The sequence below is a fragment of the Maniola jurtina genome, chromosome 18, assembly GCF_905333055.1.
Source record: "Maniola jurtina chromosome 18, ilManJurt1.1, whole genome shotgun sequence".
NCBI lineage: Eukaryota > Metazoa > Arthropoda > Insecta > Lepidoptera > Nymphalidae > Maniola > Maniola jurtina.
The window spans coordinates 12,312,159-12,339,140 of NC_060046.1; the positions used below are offsets into that span (position 1 = coordinate 12,312,159).

At 36.5% G+C, this 26,982-nt stretch overlaps 1 protein-coding gene across 1 annotated transcript; it reads left to right on the plus strand.

The window, feature by feature from the left end:
* Nucleotides 1-675: 675 nt before the first annotated feature.
* On the plus strand, nt 676-26,363 carry LOC123874645. The gene is made up of 4 exons (XM_045920136.1): nt 676-919; nt 19,877-20,025; nt 21,185-22,118; nt 22,155-26,363. The coding sequence occupies exons 1-3, from the start codon at nt 676-678 to the stop codon at nt 21,386-21,388; spliced, it is 597 nt and encodes a 198-aa protein (XP_045776092.1). The 3' UTR covers nt 21,389-22,118; nt 22,155-26,363.
* The last annotated feature ends 619 nt before the right edge of the window (nt 26,364-26,982 follow it).

Below are 26,982 nucleotides of genomic sequence, written 5' to 3' on the forward strand. Positions count from 1 at the left end.
TTATTAACTGTGTCGTTGTCCATAGGGACCCTTGTGTTACCTGTCCTAATTTTGCGTACCTTTGTGAACTAGCAATGCCGCACAAAATTTAAATTTCACTTGATTCACCTGAGTTAATTTACCTACTTTGTTGACTTAATTCACCTAATGTGGTTAGGTGATTCAAGTACATACTTTAAATATTGATTACCATTACAATTCAAAACCATTTTTTTTTACTTTTTTCGTTAAAATCATATGCAAAGGTCACAGTGATTTTGAGCTTTGAGGTATAGACGACTTACAATTGAGGAACCAATCGAGTACAAATTGAAGCGATAAGAGCGCGGTTTACCACTTGCCCTGTCGTTATGAGCAATACAGATTATTATTCACTGTGTCGTTGTCCATAGGGACCCTTGTTGTCTGGTCTACATTTTCATACCTTTTCTTCGCGTCTTTATAGTACAAAATACATTGAGTAGTTACAAGCGTAGTTGTAGAGAATACAGTTGCGAAGCTGTTAAGTCACTAACACTGGAATTCATAGTTAAGATAGGGGCTTTTTTAGGGAACCATTCAGACTATAGTTCGCGACAGGTGGACATGGCAATCGAAATGCCATGTAGACCTGTCGGAAACTATACATGTGCTATATTCAACCTGGATTGTAAGAAAGGTTGAATGAGCCACAATATGACGTCTGAATGGTCCCCTAAAGAAGCCCCTATCTTGACTATGAGTTCACAAATGTCGTCAGCTGTGGAAATCACCCCTTTGCTCACGTGCGAGGCACAGAAGCGCAGTGCCGCAGTCGGGGACGCGGGGAGGCGCGGCTCGGTCCTCAGTCCGCCCAGCGCCGCGGCCGCGCGAGCAATGTTACGAATGCCTCGCTGCCTCGCTTGCCTCGCGCTCGTCGCGCTACTCGCCGCACGAGCCGGTGAGTACGAGCGTTCCTTTTTTAAATTTCGAAAAAGTTCCATCAAATACTTACAGCGAATTGTTCAAAGATAAATAACAATATGATAAGTGACTTGTTATTAACATTCTGTGTTATCAAACTTCATCCATAATTTATTTTACTTCTATGAAATCATAGTTTGTTATTGCAGCTTCAAATTTTGAAATTAATATGTATTACGTTTGTGTTGTTTTACCACCTATTTCATTTTAAACAATTGGTATACTGTATTATATCTTTATGTGACGATTATTATGCCACTTTTAAAAATTACTTTGTTATTATAGCTTCAAATGAAATGTTATGTTTTCGAATTTTGTGTTGATTTTTCGTTTGCAACAGTGTACCTATAATACCGCATTATAAAATGACGATTACTGGCGAACTTTGTGCATTCCCCTTTTTAAAAATAATCCTTTGTTGATTACAGTTTCGAAGTTCGAAATGAGTAGTGTCGTTTACATTCGAATTTTGCGCATTTTAGCATTCCGTTTTTTAACCCCCGACCCAAAAAGAGGGGTGTTATAAGTTTGACGTGTGTATCTGTGTATCTGTGTATCTTTAAAACAAGAGTGAATAGGCACCTTCTAGGTAAACGCGTCACATCTTAGACCACATCATCACTTTACATCAGGTGTGATTGTGGTCAAGCGCTTGCCTATAGTGAATAAAAAAAAATCTGTCTGTGGCATCGTAGCTCCTAAAGTAATGAACCGATTTTAATTTAGTTTTTTTTGTTTGAAAGGTGGTTTGATCGAGAGTGTTTATAGCTATAATTCAAGAAAATCAATTCAGCTGTATGAAAGTTATCAGCTCTTTTCTAGTTACTGTAACCTTCACTTGTCGGGGGTGTTATAAATTTTTAATTTACACTTGTTACGAATAAAATTATGGTTAATGTTATGTGACGTTTATTACATATCGAATTTCGATTCCACTTTAAAATTATTATTTATTAATATTACCAACATTTTAAAAGTTCAAAAAAATGCCTAGTGAAGTTTACATTCGAATTCGTGCATTTCAGCATTCCATTTGGATAACAATTGGACACAATTCGATTTCATAAATGAACTTTTCATTTAAAAACTTTCTAAATACAATATTAGATTTGGGTATGTTTTCCTACTTTCACGGAACAAAGCCTGGGCTTCGTTAAGCTAGGTAGATTGTTTATTTTTAGCATAAAAAACTAAACTTGAGCTGTGACGCGAACATATACCTACTTACATAATAAATAAGCTTTGTTTTGTACTGTCCAATAAAGTCTGTCCGAATCGATTTCTGAAAACATTATCTTTGTTTTTCTTTCTAACTACATATAAAACACGATCATATTTCCTGTCATTTTTAAAATCCAAACTATAAGTTGCTTTTGTCAAAGCTCAATTTAATTTAGCTAGTTTATTTCATGATTGTTCAATGTCAAGTCCATAAATATTTTCGTGCTACCAGCGGCAAAGAAAATAAGAAATTGATATTTTTGACTTTTTTTAAATAAATTCAAAACGTTGTTCCTGTGATTTAATGTAAACTAGGTATCTTTCTGTGTTTTCTGCGTTTGTAGTATAGCCTGTAATACCTACTTACTATTATACATATGTATAATGTAGTTATAGCAGGTATATGCATCGCAGTAAGTACCTACCTATGGTTTTTATCAGTCATCTGCCCCATTTTCGACAATTTTGTGCGACCTAGTTGCTAAGAATTGATTTTTATGACTGAAAATTTAATTTGTTTTAAAGAAACGTTTCTTGTGATTACCTAGTTCATTAAGAATTGCTCTATTTCGGAGAAAGGTTCTATTAAGAATTCTGTGCTCTACATACCGTACTTATACGGTAGGTATTTCAGAAACGTTCATTATACTTATGAATATTGGATCTCTTTAAAAGTTAATATTTATAATTATATACACTTGTTATTACATATTCATTCGGACGTTTTATTTCTTTACTGAAAATTATCAACGCTCTACATTAAAATTTCATTTTATAAACGTAAATAAGTATCTACTCACCGCATTCAGCCCCAAACAAGAATTTAACAAAAAAATGCATATAATTTTTAACTGGTAGAATTGTGGGCATTCCATTTCTAAATTAAAACCTTTCTAATAAATATTATGGCATAGACAAGAGTGATAGAGTTCGCTCGAATTTCGAATAAAATGCATTTCAGTATTCGAGTTTTCAAAGTTTTTAATGACAAGTGACAGTTTAAATGGTTTAAATACTTTGAATTTCGATTTGAAACTTTTTAATTTGGCTTTTCCTGGCGTTTCCGTGTCAAGTTTTTTTTATTATGCGCCCTATTGTTTGTTGCCAAGTTTCTGAAGGGAAGCTTTTTACTTTTAATGAATGCCACACAAACTATGAATATTTTTTACCTAGATACACTTCTTCCGGGTGAATTCAGGTTTTTGACGTGACAACGTCTTATAATTCGATAGAGCCGGCTGCACGCACGAAAAAACATGACTCATGCGGCGTTACCTCGCTCTGAGGCGTTCCATGTAAGGCTTGAAGTGCAAGCGAGAGCGCGGAACGAGCGACAAAGAAGCACGATCGGCCTTTGTTTTCACGTTCAGCTATCGTCAGTAAACCGACTTTACAGACAACCAATTTTTTTTAAAAACTCGTGGGGACTCTTCCCGGGACAAAAAGTTGCCTATGTCCGTCCCCGGGATGTAAACTAACTCTGTCCCTGCCAAATTACATCAAAATCGGTTAAACTGTCGGAAAAGCTAGCAGACAGACAGATAGGTACACTTTCGCACTTATAATATTAGGTAGTATACAAGATAGACAGGTTAAAAATGTAAGACGCCTGCAGTTCCGAACGTGTTGACGCCGTTCCAACTGGCGAGGGTCTCCGGGATATGTATTATGCATGGAGGTCAGTGGAGAGTGGAGACAGGACTCCTGGGCGCCGCGCCGCTGCACCGCAGACCGCAGTGGGTTGATTGACATAGCTTTTTTAACCCCCGACCCAAAAAGAGGGGTGTTATAAGTTTGACGTGTGTACCTGTGTTTCTGTGTATTTGTCTGTGGCATCGTAGCTCCTTAACTAATAAACCGATTTTAATTTAGTTTTTTTTTGAAAGTGGCTTTATCGAGAGTGTTCTTAGCTATACTTAATCCAAGAAACCGGTTCAGCCGTTTGAACGTTATCAGCTATTTTTATTTCTTCTCTATTCATCATCATAATCACCCCATCGTCGGCCCACTACTAAGAACAGGTCTCCTATCAAAATGAGAAGGGTTTAGGTCATTGTCTGCCATCATCTGACATCCCGATTAGTAGCAGGTTCGATTCCTTCTCAGTAGGTAGGTACAATATAACACGGACTTCATTATTCATCAATCAGAACACTTTGGTAAATTATTATTTGTCTATGGAAGAGGACAACCGACTTTTCTCGCTTAGTTAAAACGGCCAACGCAAATGAAACACGCCAATAACACAGAAAAAGCCTATCCATTTCTACTTATGTTACTGGAACTAAAACTGGAACACCCCTTGACCTTGCAAGTTAAAATGACACATTTAAAAGAATTGACCGTATCAAGATTGGAAAATATCCAGAACACCCTCTAAAACGGGTCTCTCCCTCGTTCGTAGATTCTATTTATTGCCCATTTTGTACGCGGTATTGAATGAAAAACTTTTTCATTTGACGAAACTTTTCCTACGTTCAATTTTATACATTATCTAAGTACTAGAAGCCTGAGCTAAACGTTTCTACTTTCACAGATTTTTTTAGGAGAAACGCGTAAGCGACGTGATTTGACCGGCGCTTTAGATCTTCGGGAGTTCGGTTTTCACTCATATCGCTCTTTCAAAACTATTGAATCACCGTACGAATGACAACGTACGTACGTACGTACCTACATTCTCAAACGCAACATTTAATAGTTACATATTTTATATACCATGTTATTATTGTACACACTAATTGAAACTACTTTAAAAGAACTTTATGGGAAAGGACTATTTGAAAAAAGGACATTTTGTGAAAAGGCCACTGCGGCATTTTCGTCTAACCAACCTTTTCCTATAATGTGGGCATTGCAGGGCATGATGTAGGTATGTGGAAATTAATATTGAATCATGTTTGCAGTCAGAGCCATCGAGCTTCTATCATGCGATAGTATTAATGTAAGATTTGGATTCCGATGAAGGCTTGCGATGGGACACACAGTAAATGTTTAATATGGAAAGTTTTGTTTAATTTATAGGTCTTCCCTAGGTAGCTCTATATTTCAATAGGTACCTACTTTATGATAATGTAAAATATATACCTATAATGTAAGATAACTATACCAAGTGGGGTATCATATGAAAGGGTTTACCTGTAGTGCAATGAAGGCTTGCGATGGGGCACACAGTAAAAAATTTTGGGGCATTTTTTTTTGAGATGTGGGAAAGGACTATTTGAGCATAAAGTATTATGAGAAAGGAATTTTATTGAGAAAACTAACTGACGCCCGCGACTTCGTCCACGTGGATTTAGGTTTTTTAAAATTCCCGTGGGAACTCTTTGATTTTCTGGGATAAAAAGTAGCCTATGTGCTAATCCAGGGTATAGTAATCTATCTCCATTCTAAATTTCAGCCCAATCCATCCAGTAGTTTTTGCGTGAAGGAGTAACAAACATACACACACACACACATACACACACACACACACACACACACACACACACACACACACACACACACACACACACACACACACACACACACACACACACACACACACACACACACACACACACATACAAACTTTCGCCTTTATAATATTATTAGTGTGATAGTGTGATAACATCTTGAGAAATTACAAAAAGGACATCATGAGAAAGGACATTTTGTGAAAAGGCCACTATGCACTATTGTCTAACTAACATTTTCCTACGTGGGCATTGCATGGCATGTAGGTTGAATCATGTTTGCAGTCAGAGCCATCGATGTTATCAATGTAAGATTTGGATTCCGATGAAGGCTTGCGATGGGGTAAACAGTAAATATTTGATGATTTTCATACACACGTTGTATTGCGAGTTCATGTAATGGACTAGGGCTTTATTGATTAAAGCTTATTTACTTTGAAATTTGTTTTATGGTAGATATTTAGTTGACTCGAATGTTATCACTACCCATATTATAAATGCGAAAGTGTGTTTATTCACTGATTTGTTGATTTATTGCGTTGTTAGTTTGTCCTTCAATCACGTCGCAACGGAGCAACTGTGATTTTTTGCATTGGTACTACGCAGATTATATTATTCTGTGGCGGTGGCTCTTAAATCAATGGTAGGTACCTATTATTAGGTATAGTTAAAGGCCTAGAGAGTCAAATAGGCTACATTTTATCCCCGAAAATAAAAAATTCTCACGGGATTTATAAAAACCTAAATCCAAGCGGACGAAGTCACTAAAATAATAAATCAGCTAGTTATGGAGAAATTGAACTCACTAAAATAATAAATATTCACCTCTGGGCGTATGCATATCTTTTTTTTTAAATAAACATAATTTCTATCTTTTTTTAAATAAAAATAGTGAGCAAACGAGCAGGTAGGTCACCTAACGTTAAGTGATTACCGCTGCCCATGCACAATTGCAGCACAGAGGACCCGCCGGCGCCGATGTGTTGCCGGCTTTTCAGGAATTTGTTAGTCCGCCCCTTGAATAACCCCATGTTGTTATCTAATGGGAACACCGCTGAAGGGATTTCACAGTTTGCATGTGCGTATCTACTAAGAAATTTTTAGCACGAGCGAAGCAAGCAAGCATATAATATAACTAGTTAATGTGTGACATGGATATGGAAGTATTATAGTCAACATTACATTAATTATATCTCAACTAAGGCCCGACCGTGACGAGCCCGGGGGTTGACGTGAAACGTAATTATTTTTCCGGCACTCGAGGGTGCTCGAAGGGTAGTCAGCCCGAAAATTCCTCAGTACAGTAATTCGTTGGTGTTTACGTGTTGTGCTTCGTCAGTCCCGGCCTGAGGCTGCTTTTAAAATGGAGTGAGATCTTTACTATGGCGTCTAGTCTTGTCAGCGGGTTGAATCTCGTGAACCGTATAAATATATGTGTATATCTATTACCGTTATAACAAGAAATCACGCTAATAATGTTATTAAGGCGAAAGTTTGTGTGTTTATGTGTTTTTGTTTGTTACTCTTTCACGCCAAAACTACTGAACGGATTTGGCTGAAATTCGGGATAGAGATAGATTATACCCTGGATTAACAAATAGGCTACTTTTTAGCCCGGAACATCAAAGAGTTCTTACGAGGTCCTGCGAAACCACGCTTCGTCCGCGTGGATTCAGGTTTTTCAAAATCCCGTGGGAACTCTTTGGTTTTCCGGGGTAAAAAGTAGCTTATGTGCTAGTCCAGGATATTATCTATCTCCATTCTGAATTTCAGCCAAATCCGTGCAGTGGTTTTTGCGTGAAGGAGTAACAAACATACACTCAACATACACACATACTTTCGCCTTTATAATATTATTAGTGTGATTTAAAAAAAAATGGCCGCCCTAATGTTAAAATAATTAAAAAATGTAATTTCTTGTACTATAGTACGGAACTCCTCATGTGCGGGTCCGGCTCACACTTGACCGATTTTTTTAATTGCGTAACTCTTTGTAAAAACAGCGGTGGTAGTCATTACCCGCAGAAAAACACGACCATCCAAGAGAGCTCGAGCCTATTTAGAATAAAGAATACACAACCCTTATGTGGGCGGCCCACTTCATTCTTTTGCGTTTTTTAACTCGTGAAAGGTCGTAAACTTTTAACAAAAGATTACGGACCTACAACAATAGAGCCTCAATAGCTCAACCGGTAAAGGAGTGGACTGAAAACCGAAAGGTCGACGGTTCAAAGCCCGCCCGATGCACTATTGCCGTACCTACTCCTAGCACAAGCCTGACGCTTAGTTGGAGAGGAAAGGGGGATATTAGTCATTTAACATGGCTATATTCTTGAAAAAAAAAAAACAATAAGACTGCAGTAACCACAAAACACTAAAAACCGGCCAAGTGCGAGCCAGACTCGCGCACTGAGGGTTCCGTACTCGGGTATTTTTTCAACATTTTGCACGATAAATCAAAAACTGTTATGCATAAAAATAAATAAAAATCTGTTTTAGAATTTACAAGTAAAGCCCTTTCATATAATACCCCACTTGGTACAGTTATCTTACTTTGAAAATTAAAACACATTTTAATTTTTTTTTACATGATGTAACCACAAATTCGCGGTTTTCAGATTTATTCCTGTACTTGTGCTATAATAACTACCTACCTGCCAAATTTCATAATTCTAGGTCTACGGGAAGTACCCTATAGGTTTCTTGACAGACACGACGGACAGACAGACAGACAGACAGATAGACAGAGAGACAGACAGACAGACAACAAAGTGATCCTATAAGGGTTCCGTTTTTCCTTTTCGCAAAAACGCAGCTTTTGTACAAAACTGGAACCTAAATCATTTTAGCCGAGTTTTCACTTTCGACCCTTCGATTTTAATACTGCCAATTTTCCATTGTAAAATTCGGGCCGTAAAAAGAGAGTGCCCAGTCACTATTTCGAGTATAAAATCATGACAGGCCGTTTTTATCCTATCCTCTTTTTTACGATATTTCAACTTTTTAAACCGTTATTCTATGATGCCTATAACTCGGGTATTTAATAGCATCGCTTAGTGATAATGGGTGCCTTTGCACCCTAGAACAATTAATTGTTATTGTCTATCTTTTTGTTTTATCTAAATAGAATATAAAAGAAAAAGGTGACTGACAATAATTTGATCTATTAACACACAGCCTAAACTACTGGGAGTTTGAATCTTGAAATGTTGATATTTAGATTTCTTTTACAACAAGTGTAAATTAAAAATTTATAACACCCCTGACAAGTGAAGGTTACAGTAACTAGAAAAGAGCTGATAACTTTCAAACGGCTGAACCGACTTTCTTGGATTATAGCTAAGAACACTCTCAACTCAATCAAGTCACCTTTCAAACAAAAAAAAAAACTAAATTAAAATCGGTTCATTAGTTTAAGAGCTACGATGACAGACAGATACACACGTCAAACTTATAACACCTCTCTTTTTGAGTCCGTGGTTAAAAATCACTGTTTACATAGCTAATTTTAAATTTTATTCATTCTTAATTTGAATTTTAATGCTTGTAAAGAAAAAGCTGGAAATTGTGAACAATGATAGGCTATTGTACCTATTGTTGTACCTCTAGTATAAGTTTTACGCTTAGATGAAGAAAGGCGAATGTTAAAACTTTGTCATGGCTATAATAGGCTTTGTTAAAAAGTATTGTGCTTGTCCTAGGCAAGATTTGTCGACAAGAAAAGTCAACAGTTCAGGGCCATAGCAGATGATGCTTTTTAACCCCCGACCCAAAAAGAGGGGTGTTATAAGTTTGACGTGTGTATCTGTGTATTTGTGTATCTGTCTGTGGCATCGTAGCTCCTAAACTAATAAACCGATTTTGATTTAGTTTTTTTTTGTTTGAAAGGTGGCTTGATCGAGAGTGTTCTTAGCTGTAATCCAAGAAAATCGGTTCAGCCGTTTGAAAGTATCAGCCATGGGCGATTTAGTCGTTTTCGCAAGCTCCATTGCACACACATATTTACCTACACTCTCCAGTCGCAGTAATCAAGTCGATTTTATTAGGGTTCCGTACCTCAAAAGAAAACGGAACTCTTATAATATCACTTAGTTGTCTGTCTGTCTATCCGTCCGTCCGTCGTGTCTGTCAAGAAAACCTAAAGGGTACTTCTCGTTGATCTAGTATCCTGTTTGGCCGGTAAATAGGTCTTAGGTACAGCACAAGTACAGGAATAAATCTGAAAACCGCGAATTTGTGGTTATATCATTAAAAAAAAAATGAGTTTCAATTTTCAAAGTAAGATAACTATGCCAAATGGGATATCATATGAAAGGGCTTTACCTGCACATTCTAAAACAGATTTTTATTCATTTTTATGTATAATAGTTTTTGATTTGTCGTGCAAAATGTTGGAAAAAATACCCGAGTACGGAACCCTCAGTGCGCGAGTCTGACTCGCACTTGGCCGGTTTTTTTACTTCAATACAGCAATCGAACGCGGAATGTCGTTGAAACGCTATTTATGAAACAATTATTATTGCTAAAACGCGCGTTTTCAATGCAGCAATCGAACGCAGAAGTTATGAAAACGTGACGCAGTCGCAAAATCATCGTGTCTGCTATGACCCTAAGAAATACATAAAGTGCCGACTTATAGCCCAGAGACAGCCTTGAGATATTTTGGTAAGGTCTGGAAGTGGGTGAGATCTACAGCCTGAGAACGAACAGCTGGAAATAATACTCGGCTTATTATCTGATATAATACGATCAAATTATGCATACCGTTATACTTACCATACCAATTATGTATTCTAAGACCATTCTTGTGTCTGTGTGTGTGTATGTTTGTTACTCCTTCACGCAACAAAAACTACTGGATGGATTTGGCTGGGAATGGAGATAGATAATATCCTGGATTAGTACATAGGCTACTTTTTATCCCGGAAAATCAAGGAGTTCCCACGGGATTTCGAAAAACCTAAATCCAAGCGGACGGAGTCGCGGGCATCATCTTGTAAATAAATAAATGATTTTTATTTCAGGTAATATCACAAGACATCATATAAAAAAACGCAGAAATTAATCGTTTCTGGCACAATTAATCGAGTCAATTTTCATTCAGCGGTATTCCAAAACATTGGCCTTCTATTCGGGATGTCCCAGGTTCGATTCCGGGCATGCACTTCTAACTTTTCGGTGTTGGATGTTCGCTGTAAGAAATCATAATTGCGGAAACATCGTGAGGAAACCTGCATGCCTGAGAGTTCTCCAAAATATGAACTCGAAGGACCGTTTTTACGTTTGTCATGTATGATCTGAGTTATAAAATCGGCATAAAGAAGAATTCTACAAGCATGACAAATGAAAAACATGTTTTGTAATAATTTTATTAATATTATGAGGGGTCTCTCCGTCACTCGCTCCATACAAACGTAGTTCGTCTCTCATTTGAATACTAACCAATCATACTCAATGGAATTTTGTAGAAACGTCCTGAGAACTAATATCTATGCCTGTGGTTTTCCAGATTTCCGTTAAAATATTCGCTTTCAAAGTTACGCGTTCTTAAAATTTCACATACAAATCTTTGAGCCCCTGTTATTTTAAAACTACATATTTTTAGAAAAATCTAAAACACCACAGGCACAGATATTAGTTTCTAGATTCTAGAATATGTCTGCAATTTTAATGGACTTTGGTTGCTTAATATTCAAATGAAATTGGGACTACGATTGTATGGAGTAAGTGACGGAGAGAGCCCTGTTATACTTATATCAAAGTTAGGCAATAACAGTGGCATGGTTGACCGACGTCCAAAGTATAAATTCATGTCATCAACACAGTTAATTACAAAACTTTGGCTCGCAAATTCAGTGCTAATTTAGATGCGGGAAGCTCAGTTGGAGATGTTTACGTGTGCCAATAGAGTTGACGCATTTGGCTGATTTATTTTAGTGTGAGACAAAATATAGGACCTAGGCAAGATTATAATTGTCAAAAAGTCAAAATCATTTATCCAAAGTGGGTACAATTGTACTCCTTTTGATGGTCGAAATTGTTAATTTTGTACGATATAGTGGTGATAATTAATTAACTAAAGCTACGAGGGTTCTTACGCGCCGAAGTCTGAGAAGAGCCCATAACAAACTCAGCCTATGATAGGTAAGGGTATTTAGGGGTGAGATGACAAATGATACTCAATAGATTTAATTATTCATTTATTTCAATCAATTGACAGAATACGCAATATTATAAACTAGCTAGGTAATTCCCGCGACGTTGTCCGCGTGGATTCATGTTTAAAATCCCTGGGAACTCTGATTTTGTCTCTCTTCAGGTTTTCAACTTATCATCCATGCAAAAAATCACGTCGATCCGTTGCCCTGTTGCACGTTGAACCAACGCACTTTCGCAATTCATAATAACTAGCTCATAATAATATGGCTGGTGATGCAAAGGTGTAATTTTTGTTGATTAACAGGGCTCTCTCCGTCACTTATTCCATACAATCGTAGTTCCAATTTCATTTGAATATTAAGCAACCAAAGTCCATGAAATTTTGCAGACATATTCTAGAAACTAATATCTGTGCCTGTGGTGTTTTAGATTTTTCTAAAAATATGTAGTTTTAAAATTACAGGGGCTCAAAAATTTGTATGTGAATTTTTAAGACCGCGTTACTTTCAAACCGAATATTTTAACGGAAATCTGGAAAACCACAGGCATAGATATTAGTACGCGGTTTTAAAAAAAATTTAAATTTTAAAACCACAGACACAGATATTAGTTTCTAGAACATGTCTGCAAAATTTCATGGACTTTGGTTGCTTAATATTCAAATGAAATTGGAACTACGATTGTATGAAGCGAGTGACGGAGAGAGCCCTGTTAATATTCAAATGAAATTGGAACTACGTTTGTATGGAGCGAGTGACGGAGAGACCCCTCATCACCTAGAATACTTAGTTATAAATAAACACAATACCGTCAGAATTACGAATTTATTATACTGGATAAGTACCTACCTATTAAAAGATTTCAATGCGGCAATAGAGATCGTCTATGGGTAGATAGTATGAATTCGCATGGCGCCGTCTCTATAGAAAATAAAAAATAAAAAAGCTCACATAATATTTTTATACGAATGTGGTTTCCCGCTATTTGTAATAGAAACGTTCCTCTTGAATTCCAATGGAACAAGAGGAATAAAGCGAAGAGCTTGTGATTTATTCAATGCGCCGTTTGAACTTTATAAAAAGTTAATAGCTCGCCGTGCTGGCTTGGCTATTGAGTTGAGCAGCTCCTGTACTATAATATGTATTTGCTTTTTAGGGTACCGTAGTCCGTACCCAAAGGGTGCAAACGGGACTCTATTAATAAGCCTCCGCTGTCTCTCCCTCCGTCCGTCCGTCTGTCAGCGAGCTATATCTCAGAAACCGTAATAGGCAGAGAGTTAAAATTTTCACAAAATGTGTATTTTTATTTTCTATTTATATTTATGAAAAACTAGCCGATGCCCGCGACTTCGCCCGCTTGGATTTAGGTTTTTCGAAATCCCGTAGGAACACTTTGATTTTCCGGCATAAAAAGTAGCCTATATGCTAATCCAGGGTATAATCTATTTCCATTCTCAGCCCAATCCGTCCAGTAGTTTTTGCGTGAAGGAGTAACAAACATACACACACACACACACACACACACGCATACACACATACACACAAACTTTCGCCTTTATAATATTAGTGTGATTTGAAGTGTTATAATTTCTTGTACAATGGTACGGAACGCTTCGTGTACGAGTCCGATTCACACTTGACCGATATTAATGATATTATCCACTCTGAATACTCTGAATAACATGGTATTTACTTTTTGCTATTATCCGCTCTGGAAAACTGAAATGGAACATTCAAGGATTTAATGGAAAAGGGTACTTTTCAAAAATGTTTGTAGAAATTAAAGGATAGAAAGTAATGAAAACCTACACACAAGTCCATGATTAAACGAAACTTACTCTTTGATATACCTTAGTATTATTATTATAACCGTGGTTACTCTATTCTACTAGGTATAACTGTTTCAGATAATTGTTTTCACTTTTCTTATTAAAATGTTGTAGGAACTTAGCTTGCGTAATCATAAAATATGGCCACAAGGAAACCAAGGAAAACTCTTGGTCATCTCTACCCATTACCAGCCCACTACTGAGAACAGGTTTCCTCCAAGAAGCTTTTAGGCCATAGTTTATTTACCACGCTGACCAAGGACGGATAGCTATACAATGCAATACAATTCTTTATTAGCATAATTTGTGTTAGTACATACGGTGTTAAATCTAAGAAACATTGTTCAGCAAATTAGCCATAATATCGCATCGGCGTAAAAATTCATATATTTTTCACTTGAGATTACTATGAATTAACAAAAATAATATATTGAAATACAGGGAATCATAAAATGAAATAAAAAAAAATTAACTAGCCACACTTCACAATCTTTGAGATCATTGTGGAGAACTTTTAAGCAAGCAGCCTCACAACAAAAACTCTTACATTATATACCTATTTCACAAATGAGTCGAAAAGGTCACAACTCTCATGGTAAATGTTCAAATGGTAATGATCTCAGTGCAATTACAGGTTGGATACACATTCCTACCTACAGGTTTTTATTTTGAAATTAATATCTTTTTCGTCATTTAAATGGCTTCGCGAATAAAAGAAAGTAAACTAACAGAGTGTAAAATTTCAACCGAATTTCTTCAAAGAACAGACCAGACGGTGAGCATTACGCCTTAAGCCCTTATACGGATTCCCGGTGTGCACTCAGCCTTACAAAATTACACAGGGAAATGCTCATAATGTAGGGTTTCGCGATGGTTGCCAATTTGCGATCGATACAAATATAATACTGCGATTCAAACTATCGATCATCATCATCAACACATCGTCCACTGAGCAAAGGTCAGAATTCAGAGTAAGAGAATCTCAGAATGAGAGTCCGTTAGTCAAACAGTGCAGTTTCTTGTATTTAAATAAATTCAAAAATAAAATACATACCAACTTCCTTCAACTATACCTAATCACAAACACTAGAAAAAAAACATCACCGAATATATTATGCGTACCTACAAGAGTTAATGTAGTTCTACAATAATACTTTTAGGAGCCGGTGCTATTGTGGAGTCTCAAAAAAATATGAAGATTCGTGTAGCTAATAGGCTATAATAAATAACCTAATTGGCACCGGTAATAGGGTGATAATAGCTAATAGAGTGGCTGGTGATGAGGTTTCATCACCCATCCAGTCACTCCTAGCAGTCCTAGCTCAATTGTCTGACATAACCATTGTGCTCCCCCGTAGTCGGTGGTATCCGTGACGGATTTTCCTCACGTCCAAGATAAAGTTGAAAACTGAAACCCGACAGCGATCGTCTAAAAACTGAAATATTAGTAAAATTATTTTTCCTCTTTCATTTGACACCCCACTCGATACAGTAGCAAAAAAAAAATTTGGAAACCCCCACTTTTTTTCATGTAACATCCGTTAGGTCAATTTTTTCACATAAGTCAGTCTTCAGAGAACCAGCATATCTACTTATTTTAGGAACTTTTCGGCTATGTAATGTAATCCTATAACTCGTTCAAGAGAAGCGTGGGTGGTCTTCCGTTTTAGCTCTATTATCTACTTATCCTTTTGAGAAAAGATGCCAAGTGTGCTTACTTACTGATATTATAAACAGGAAAGATTTATTTATTTGTAATTGATAAACTCTAAAACTACTAATCTAATTTTAATAATTACCTTATTCTACATTAGAAAGCTATACTTTTCCAGAAGTAACTTAAGTATAAATATTATGTAAGGGAGGTATATCCACCCGGATGGAGCCGGGTGGAACAGCTAATATTTAATAACGTAATTAGACAATAGTTAGCGGTGATAACCTACTGGTTAATTGTTCGGGGAGTCCGGGATTTAATCCCGGGTATGCACCTCCAAGGTTTCGGAGCTATGCACGTTTTAAGCAATTAAAATATCAATTGTTTTAACGGTGAAGGAAAATGTGGAAACCTGCATGCACCTGAGAGTTCTTCATAATGTTCTCAAAGACGTGTGTGGTCTACCACGCTGGCCAAGTGCGGATTGGCAACACGGTACGTATGTATTTACTAGAAAGGTTTCTATCACACTAATATTATAAAGGCGAAAGTTTGTGTGTGTGTGTGTGTGTATGTGTGTGTGTGTGTGTGTGTGTGTGTGTGTGTGTGTGTGTATGTTTGTTACTCCTTCACGCAAAAACCACTGGACGGATTTGGCTGAAATTCGGAATGGAGATAGATAATATCCTGGATTAGCACATAGGCTACATTTTATCCCGGAAAATCAAAGAGTTTCCACGGGATTTCTAATAACCTAAATCCACGCGGACGAAGTCGCGGGCGTCAGCTAGTTTTCTAATAACTTTCTACGCATCAAAAACCCTTTCGTCTCCATTTAGTCATTGACGAAAAACTCAAAAGCTCTCCCGGTTCAGCTTCAAGTGCAGTCGCGATTCATGAAAACGACGGAAAGAGACAAAATTATAATTAATACGGGACAGAAAGAGACAGATATAGGGATAAAGGATAATCGACTGCTTAGAGTGATAACTGAACAACTGACCTTTTTGTGTGCATTTTTTCTTGTTACTTATGTTTACTAAAACATTTAAATAAACTGTTACCATACAAATTAAAGCTATAAGTTTACTCATATCTGAAATATTATCATTGGTTTTTTATTTCGTAGGATGTTTGTCATACTCACTCTTTAAATGCTAAAAGAGAGTAGTTAGGTTGGAGCGAGTTACTACGGAAAAAAAAAATTAAATTAGTAGAATTTTAAATGTTCATGACACTTTCATCATTATCATCACCTATCACGGGCCCGCGGGTCTTCTCACAGAATATGAAGTGTTTAGGCCAGTGTCCATCACACTGGGCTAGCAAATTATGGATTAGCAGACACTTTACACATGTTTAAGAACGTTATGGAGAACTCTTAGGAATACTTACATATTTTCCTTTACAGTTAAACCTTACACAACAACAGTACACGGCCCAACAGTTTGACCGATTTTGATGATATTCGGTGCAGAGTTAGTTTACATCCCGGAGAAGGACATCGGGCTATTTTTTACCCCGGAAAATAAAAGAGTTCCCACGGGATTCTTAAAGTCCCATCCGTTTAACCGATCTATATGTTTGGTACACAGGTAGCTTGCATCCCTGAAACTGACATAGACAACTTTTTATCCCGGAAAATCAAAGAGTTTCTATTAAATTTGAAAAGAAACCTATATCCACGCGAAGTCGCGAGCATTAGCTAGTAAAATATTTTTATTTATTTACTAGCTGTGCCCGCGACTTCGTTCGCGTGGAATCAGCGCGCTTTATATAGCCACGGACGCTCAGGCGCGAGGCGTGTAGTACGTACTCTGTACGTTAAAAATGTTCGCCGTGATTCTTTAAATTGACATAACTTTTTTATTTATGAACCGATTGACATGAAATAAACACTAAATGTTAAGTGAAGCTTACTACAATATATTAGTGAAAACCGTATCTAAATCGAATAAGCCGTTTCTGATATTAGCGTGCACAAACACACAGACAAACAGACAAAAAAAAAATTAATTACAAATTCGGGTTCGGCATCGAAAAAAAAAAGTAGCAGGGGTTGTTATAATAACAACCCCTGCTATAATAACAACCCCTGCTACTTTTTTTTTATATATTTCCATTGTACAGACACCACTTTTCTACAATTTTATTATATGTAATAGATTTTGCCAGTTATAAAGTTCACCCTCTGCACTATCGTAATCATGTGCTAAACTACCACACTATAGTTGATGTACAGACTATACACAGGTGTGACGCGTCGCATGTCCTCGAGACAGGATACTCGAGACGCGTGTCGCATGTGTGTGTGTGTGTGTGCGCCTTTTGTGTTTGCCCAATTTTTTTTTTTCGTGTGCCACCCGGGCGCGGTAATGAAGCCGTCTGGTCTAGGGCTTTTGCTTTTAGGCTGTGTGCGACGCTTTTTTAATGCACCAGTTTTTAAAGTTACTGAAGTGGTACGGAAAATTTTCGTTGATGGATTTGAGACGGAGCTTTTAGCTGTAGGCCCATAATATTATGATAGGCAAGCTCGTTAGCAGCAAAATTATTGTTTTGTATTTTTAACCGACTTCAAAAATGGAGGAGGTTCTCAATTCATCGACATCTTTTTTTATTTTTTATGTAAGTGTGTTCCCCGATGACTATAAAGACGCCTGGATCGATTTGGATTTTTTTGTTGTTTGAAAGGGTATACTTTACAGGTGGCCCCATGTAAATTTGGTGAAGATCTGATGAATATTTTCGGAGCTGGAGAACAAAACTTCTCAATGGATAAGAGTAAATTGCTAGCGATAGATTTCTAAGTAGTTTCTTTTAGTATGGTCGCTCGACTTCATACATAGGTACCTACATTACACGTGTAGAAACAAAAATTATATCTTACTTTTTAATGTTTCTGGTTATTGAAGTCGGTTTTATTTTTCTTTTGATATTTTTTATAGATACAAATTAGACCTTGACTGCAATGACACACAGCTGGTTGTAACTGATGATGCAGTCTAAGATGGAAGCGGCGTAACCTGGAAGTATGGCAGTTTTTATTAAGCCCATACCTTTTTGATTTCTTCACAGTAACGTACCGGATCACTAAATCGCTTGACGGCACAGCTTTGCCAGTAGGGTGGTAACTAGCCACGGCCGAAGTCTCCCACCAGACCAGAATCGTAAAATTCAAAACTCTTGCCCGGCATCGAAGCCGGCACCTTCGGGCATCGGTGGAATTTTCACATTTCACGCAACTAGCTTACTTATTGCTTTTTAAAAATCAAGTTTTTGTTTGTGCCCAACAACTGTCGATCTATTGAAACCTTTAACCTATTTGAAAAGGGTCGTACCCTGAACACGACACATTTTCTTACCTATTTTTTAATGATGGAAAATAATGAGGCCCTTAAAAAAACCTTTTTATTTTGTCAAGTAATCATATCACACTAATATCACACATTATAAAGGCGAAAGTTTGTATGTGTTTGTGTGTGTGTGTGTGTGTGTGTGTGTGTGTGTGTGTGTGTGTGTGTGTGTATGTTTGTTACTCCTTCACGCAAAAACTACTGGACGGATTTGGCTGAAATTCGGAATGGAGATAGATAATATCCTGGATTAGCACATAGGCTACTTTTCATCCCGACAAACCAAAGAGTTCCTACGGGATTTCGAAAAACCTAAATCCACGCACATATTATTAGGTAAAACCTCCATCCAAACGCGAGATACGAAGTTGAAATATGTTCCGCGAGTTATACAAGCCCGTAAACTCGGGTTTCAAGATAAGTAGGGATTTGGCGTCCGTCTCGCGGGACCCGGAGCGCTGAGATCCCGCTTGATGTGTGGTCCGCGTCCGCTTTACGACAACCCAGATTTTATTAAGATTCCCCTGTCGTAAATCTTGTTGTAACTGAATATCCTTGTTCTAAAGTCGCATCCACACCGACACAGCTCACGACTGCCAGCTTGGAACAAGAAAACCGCGCACCGAGGGTTCCATATTCGGGTATTTTTTAGACATTTTGCAAGATAAATCATAAACTATTAATTATTCATAAAAATAAATAAAAATCTGTTTAAAATGTACAGGTAAAGCCCTATGATACGCCTCTTTATCTTACTTTGAAAATTGAAAATACCTACTAATTAATATTTGTTCTTGAACACATTTTAATTTTTTTTTAAGATTTCGGATTTTTTCCTTTACTTGTACTGACCTGCCAAATTTTATGATTCTAGGTTAACGGGAAGTACCCTATAGGTTTCTTGACAGACACGACGGACAGACAGACAGACAACGAAGTGATCTTATAAGGGTTCCGTTCTTCCTTTTGAGGTACGAACCCTAAAAACTACCTATACCTAACGTTTACCTAACCTACCCAGTTCAATTCAATTCAATTTATTTATTTCCAGTCGTGCTATACCTAACGTTTTTCCTACGATGCGTTGTACGTTGTCGTAGAATTTTACGATGCGACGCGATCGTATCGCAAGTATTGTGAAAGGGCCTTAAAGCATGAGCTTGGTCCCATTCCGGGCGCCAATATTGGCTATACTGGCATCCAAAGTGCGACCATAGTGACAGTTCATTATGGTATTAATATGGGATGTTCTGTCTCTTTCCAGCGGGTGTAGAAGAAGACTGTATAGACTGGGAAGGCAAGTCTGTGCCGCACGGGCTGCTCTACGTGCCAGGACCCGGCGTCTGCTCCATCTGTGTGTGCTACCACGCAGAGCCCATGTGGTGCAAGGCCATCTACTGCGACCCCCCTTATGTGAGTTGTGCTTCGTCCTTGGATGTTCTGTCATTTTAAATTAATTAAATTGTAATACACAGTTAAATTGTTACACAACAACAAACATAATTGTAATTTTCCATATTATTTTCGTGAATAAAAACTTTTCTAACACGATTGAAACCCAGCTAGCGACATCTAGATTATAATATGGAAGCAACTGTGTCGGTAGTCGCTATAAACGCGATGGTAGCGTTCATCTTTTCCCGTGGGAAATAAGCAAAAAATCTTATTTATTTTTACGTTACAAAAGAAAAATATGCAAAATTTCAGTTTCTAGGTCATCCGGCTTGACATGCCGCATACATTAACATAACTATTGCGTTACATAACAGCAATAACATATTAACATGAGTCTCACGTACAATATTTGCCTTTCTACGGCCCATCGGATCTGGATAACGACGTGATTTGCAGTGACACATCCGCTAACAGTTCTGCTAAATTCAAATGATAATAATGTAAATTTCATATGTTACGCGTATACGAGGATTAGGCTCCTTTTCCAACAGAGATGTGCTATGCTAAGCTATGAAACTATGTGAGTTTCCACTAATGCTAAGCGAAGAGCGGAGTTGCGGATAAGATGTTCTATGAAGATGCGTTTACATTATAAATGAACTGTGCCCTATTTCTGTTTTTTTTTTTTGGGCCAAGGGTTTGAGCTGGGCGTTGATGAGTCAGACAGTGAGTGAATCAGGAATTTTATGGTTCCGTACCTTAAAAGGAAAAACGGAACCCTCATAGGATCATTTTGTTGTCTGTTTGTCTTTGTCCGTCTGTTCGTGTCTGTCATGAAAATCTATACCTAGGGTAATTCCCGTTGACTTAGAATCATGAAATTAGGCAGGTAGGTAAATCTTATAGTATAAGTGATTTGCAGTGTTGCAAATTAAAATATCTTATACAATTTATGGTACGGAACCCTTCGTTTGCGAGTCCGACACGCACTTGACCGGTTTTTTTAAAGTTTTAAACGATGATAGTTTTAGCCATGAGCAGGGTCCGTACTAAGCAAGGCAGCCCCGTGACACTTTGCTAAGCCAGCTGTTCGCCGTAGACAGTTACCAACATACCAACAAGAATGCTACCTATACCTATTAATATCAAAATCACAACATTAATATTTTGTTTACAGTTCTGCAAAAATTTCCGGGTGGGCGAGCGTTGCTGCGAATTCGAATGCCTCGACCCCCCAGGCGAAGACACCAGGTACCGCGAGAGACAGCGCCTCCGAGCCCTGATCCTGGCCGGCAACTCCTCAGCCACGCAAGTCAAACCCTCCATACGACTGAAGGCCGGCATCTCTTTGATAGCTGTCGCCGTCGCAAGAATGGTTTGAGAGGAACTTGGTCGGCACTCTAGCGTGCGCTTCAATGGGAAATGGGTATAAATAGTGACATCTTCTGTGAAATCTGACTTCTACTTTATAGCTACGTTTGTAGAGGAACTTGGTGGCACACTGCCGTGCGCTTAAATTCGTATAGAAAATAACGGCCATATAAAGCCATTGCAAGAATGATTCGAGAACTTGTTCGGAACACTGCCGTGTACTTAAATGGGTATGACATAGGGATACATTTTGGGCAATCTGTAATTTTCATAATAGCAACGTTTGTAGAAGAACTTGGTGGTAACTGGTATATTACCGTGCGTGCGCTTGGTTACAATAAATACAAAATTATAAAGCGTAACAAACGGGTAACAGTAACGGGTTTCTTCGACATCTCTTACGTCTTACCTGTTTCAAAGCCCAAACGTCTGGGGAAGAATTTGATTTGTACCTACCTACTACGTTTATTAGATTGGGCTAGGTATACGGTAGAGTGCCAGCCCAGTTTCTAGGAAACGGATATAAAATAGCAACACCATCTGTGAAGATTGGCTTTTCATTTACAACTGTATTGGGTTCAAAACTCGTTTGATAAGAACTAGTGTGTTATAATACTACCGTGCACTTATCTGGATGTAAAATAGGAACTATCGCTATCGATTTTCTCTAATTACTCAAATGCCAAAATAAACACCAATTTACCTCTCTCTCTTTTTCACGTATAGGTACTTGTCTTCTAGTTTATATTCATACTTTATCCACATTTATTGTCTAGTTTTTTTTTTATATTAGCTCTTTATAGTTTAAAGCTTTAAAATCTAGTCGTATTTTATAAAAGTTTGATTTGAAAGGGCTTAGTTTAATATGCCTAGCAGCGAAGTTGCAAAGTCGCAATTGTTATGATTGGCTGTATTCTTGATTGCTACAGCACTGATTTTTAACCAATAGCGTGTAAACTAATTGCCAAAAACCAAAAGTATGGTCAATAAACAGGCACTAAGTGCCTTCATTTTGGGCAAGATAAGGAACTTAGGCTGAGATATAGAGCGTAATGTGCTCAGATTTAGATACATAAATCTGTCCTGCAAAGTCGAAGTACGTTCTGTGGATTTCAGCCTGTGTTACACAACATATGCGTTTACCGACCGCTAACCAATAAAAGAAGATATTAGATAAACGTTTGCTAAGACCAACAAAAGTAATGGCGATTACAGCACTAGCTGTAAGGAATTTGGTGCCAGGCCTATAATAGGAGTTACAGCAAAGCTGGGTTGACTATAATATCGTTTAGGATTGTCACGCAACAACATTTTTATTCTAATTCTTGCTATCTAAACTTACTAGACCGTTAAAATAGCTGCCTACATAAGTAGATTAACTATAAATAGGGATTAACCTTGACTTAAGAGTCACGTCAAGTGTAGAAGTATTGACAAAGATTTAATTTTTTACTTTCCATTCTATTGATTGAGGCTGTGTACACATTCGGTTACTATCGCCGAAGCGATCGATTCTTTTCAGCAGTTAGGGCGACAAATTCGTAGCAACTGAGTCGTCAATTGAGACGCTCAAGCTTCTTTTTTAGACGATATATGGCTGCTATGGTTACTATTTAGACGATTAGCCAATTATGTACCCAGTCTAAAAATATTATTGAAGAATAAATGATTATTATTTTCCACAAAGTAATTATTTATAAATAGACAGGTATATTGTTTAATTTATAAAAATACTTAAGTATTTATTAAGTATCTAAAAGTTTTATAATAAGGAAATATTAGAATAAAAAATATCTTATAGTTAAAAAGAAATGCACTAGATAGAATAAAAAGGACTGTCACATGGCTGTATTTAATTTAATATTTTTAACAATTAATGATTAGATTTAATAATGTGGTATTTTTTGCACCGATAATAAATATTATAATTACTAACAAAAATCCTTCGGACCAATTTTGTGTAAACGATTAGTATGGTGTTTTTTTCTCTGATTGATTTAAAAGTTTATATGTCGTGTCCGGTAGAAAAATTAACAGATAGTACAGATAGCGTAACGAAAGGTGAAACAGCGCATTAGTCGATTTGACTAAATTATTAGATTTTTTTAGGTTAGAAAATATCCGAAGAACGACCGGTGCGAAGCGCGTAGTTTGGGTCCACTTTTCAGCTTTCCTAAGGCATTTGTACGGTTAGCATTAATAAAGCTAACTAATTAAGATACCTTATTTAAATTATGTGATTAAAACATTAGAAAATACTGATTTAAATATACATTTTCCATTTTAATGATGAAATATTTTAAAATGAAAATAAAGGTGACATAACAACCATAATCATTTATGTCTACGAATATCAAGAGTGAAAAGTAATAAAAAATCATGAATAGACAACTATTTTGCAACATGAAGTTAGAATGTACCCCTTTGTTTTAATAAGTCTGAAACTAAAGCTCATTCCTTAAAATGGTTGATGGTGTAAAACTGTAAAGTATGGCGAAAGCAGAAAAATTGCAAACCGCCGCGCGCGTTGAATGTGGACCATAAAATATGTAAAATTGATAATGGTAATGACGTACAGAACTTGGCTATTACACTGCCGTGCACTCAGTAGGGTTCTGTATTATTTTGATAAAATAATAACAAGTTAGCCGCGATCTGTTTGGTCCCAGCAGATTTGTGTCGTCATTTCTATATTGAATTTGGAATGAAAAATATTATATACTAATATGAGTATAAAATCTGTGTGCCTTACACAGCCATTCAAATAGTTATTCCATTTTCCCTCTAAAGTAATTATTTTTCTTTTGCGTTCGTCATAATAAGTAAAATAAAATGTATGTCAGTGATATTAATAAGTAGTAATTAGATATTTAAATAATGTATACCAAATTAAATGGAAATATTATTATAATATAGGAGTCAGTACGCACTACAGTCAACCGCGGGTAGATTTTCCTCAGAAAATTTATGATTTAAAGAAAGTAATATATGCGATACACTAGCACTGAATTTTTGTTAACAATAGCTAGAACCACCAGTGACAGAAAACTGTAATGCGTTCTGGCAACAATTTTACTTCTTTATGTATCATGTAGATAGGCACTTTGAAATTGTAGCTTTAAATTGCATTCTTTATCATATCTTTTAGCGACTATTTCATAACGATGGTGCTCGGGTCGGTATTCCCATTATATTTTAGCATAATGTATTATGCTAAAATATAATGTACATATTTTAACAAATGTACTTTTATGCCATTTAATCATATGAATTGTCTACTAAAAGTAAAAGTAGTTAAAAATGGAATCACACAAAAGCGAGCGCTTTAGTAAAAAATTGAAAGTGACCTATTTTTTTTGGTTATTTTATAAACTAACAATTTCATGTGTATAACAAAATGTAAATATATAATGGGACCCTCCCTAGTGCTTTGGCCGCTAACTTTTCATATCATCGGCTATTAGGGTTTTAGTATAGAGCAATGTAGATCTATAGTATAAAACACAACTCTCCGCCTCACTTCATTCTCACACTATTTTCATAAATAATGTATTAGATAAAATGAAATGTAATACAGATCATGTAGAAATTTCATAATTTATGTAGTAAGACATAATTATTGCAACAATATTGGGAATAGAACTAGTTATTAACAGTTCCGTATTATTTTACAATTTCGTCAAAAATTGCTTTAACAATTCGTTATATGTAGTTAAATTTGGTTAACTCTAATTAATCAAATCAATACAAGCTTTGCATTATACTCTCCAGATCTTTGAAGCCGCAAGCATATTACTGTATTGCAGTTTGTCATGAGTCATGACGCACTGGTCGATTTCGGAAAATCTGCATCAATCATCGTTACAATCTCAATTATTGTAATTGGATGAATTTATGGTATACTTGCAGCCACAGGGCATTGAGAGAGTGTCAGCCAATCAGAGTTGATAGCGATCGTTACATTGCCGCTCTCATTTTACCTCAATCGACCCCGCGGCAAAAGTTGCTCATATGTTTATGTGAAGCCACTCTAAGTCTGTCATGATGCTCTGACGCGCTGACTAGAGACGATGGATTATGGAGAGATTGGATGATCATCGCGTCTCACTGTGTCAACACGCCATAATCGTTCCCAATACTGTCTTATGCTTAAAATTTTGAGAAATAAAGTTCTATATGGTTACTTTAAACTGCATGACAAACACATAAATAGTTAAATATGACGTCATAGCCATATCATAATCAATGTAGCTTTGACAATAACAAAATGTCAGTTTTCATACTTCATAAATGTGGCTACATTAGGAACATATCAAACAATCGATTTTCATTAGAATTGTATGTGATAATTACATTTGTTTCCAATCAATTAAATATGTATTATTATCTCATACATAACTGTATTAACTTATTAAGCTTGTGGACATTTATTTTTTTCATACTTATTTAGAAACAAGTCTAAATATTTTTTACTCAGAGAACTTGGTGTGGTTAACTGCCGTACGCCCAAATTGAGTTAAGCTGTCCGCACATTTGTTATTATCGCCGGAGCAACTAGTCGCTTGTAGAACATGATTTTTTTGAAAATGCATACGAACTCTACAAAGTTTCATGTGGAATATATCATATATCTTGTAGCTTAGATGACTTTTCGAAGGAAATCAATCATCAGTAGCTTGTGCAGCCACTCACTCAAACGTCAGCTAAAAATCGCGAGAGCATGTGTTCCGTGATAGTTCGCTTGAGCTTGATAAGTTGCTCAAGCGACTATCGCTTATGCTATAGTAGTCAATGTGCGGTCAGATTTACAAAACCATAATGTACCTTACTTAACATAAGTCTTTTAATGAAATATGCATTGATTTTGGTCATGAATGAATGGTGTGAAGATAATATATACATGGTATTTTTTAAATTATTTAAACTGTAAATAGATACGTAAGTGCAAAATAAGTATTTAGCTCAAATAAATCTTAGTCTTAAAATGGTTGTTTTATTTTTCTGTTTAAAAAATACCCTCCTGTGCAGCGATGAGTTTATTTATTTATTTATTTATGTACCGCCCACAGAGTTACACATTTAGATTAAATACATGTTGTTCCTTAAATTCTAGGGCTCTTATGCAACTCCACTTACGGGCAGTCACAGCATACATGAGTTGTCTCATCTTTCTTAAATTGTCCCAGGTTCAAATCCTGGTGGAGTTAGATCGATGTAATTTTCTAGGCTCTAACAGAATTGTAAGTAAGTGAGCAAAGCGTAGCAAATAAAGAGAAATAGTAAATTTAAAAAACACAAGCCTATAAAATATTAACTGATTTCAATTTTTTTTTTCATGTAAGTATATCTTTCAATTTATGGATTCTTGGGATATAGAACAGATAAATACATTAATACAGAATAAAACGCTTTAATATAAAAATAAATACAATTATGGAATAAATCTTACATATTATACACAATTGATCCAAAAGGCAGTGAGAAATGGTGCTTGATCATACTAGGTGCTAACAACTTCATTGGCATCTATTTAAGTTTACCCCAGATGGGTTTCAAATTAGTTGGGCTTACATTGACTAAATATGTGAGTATAGCCGTAACAAC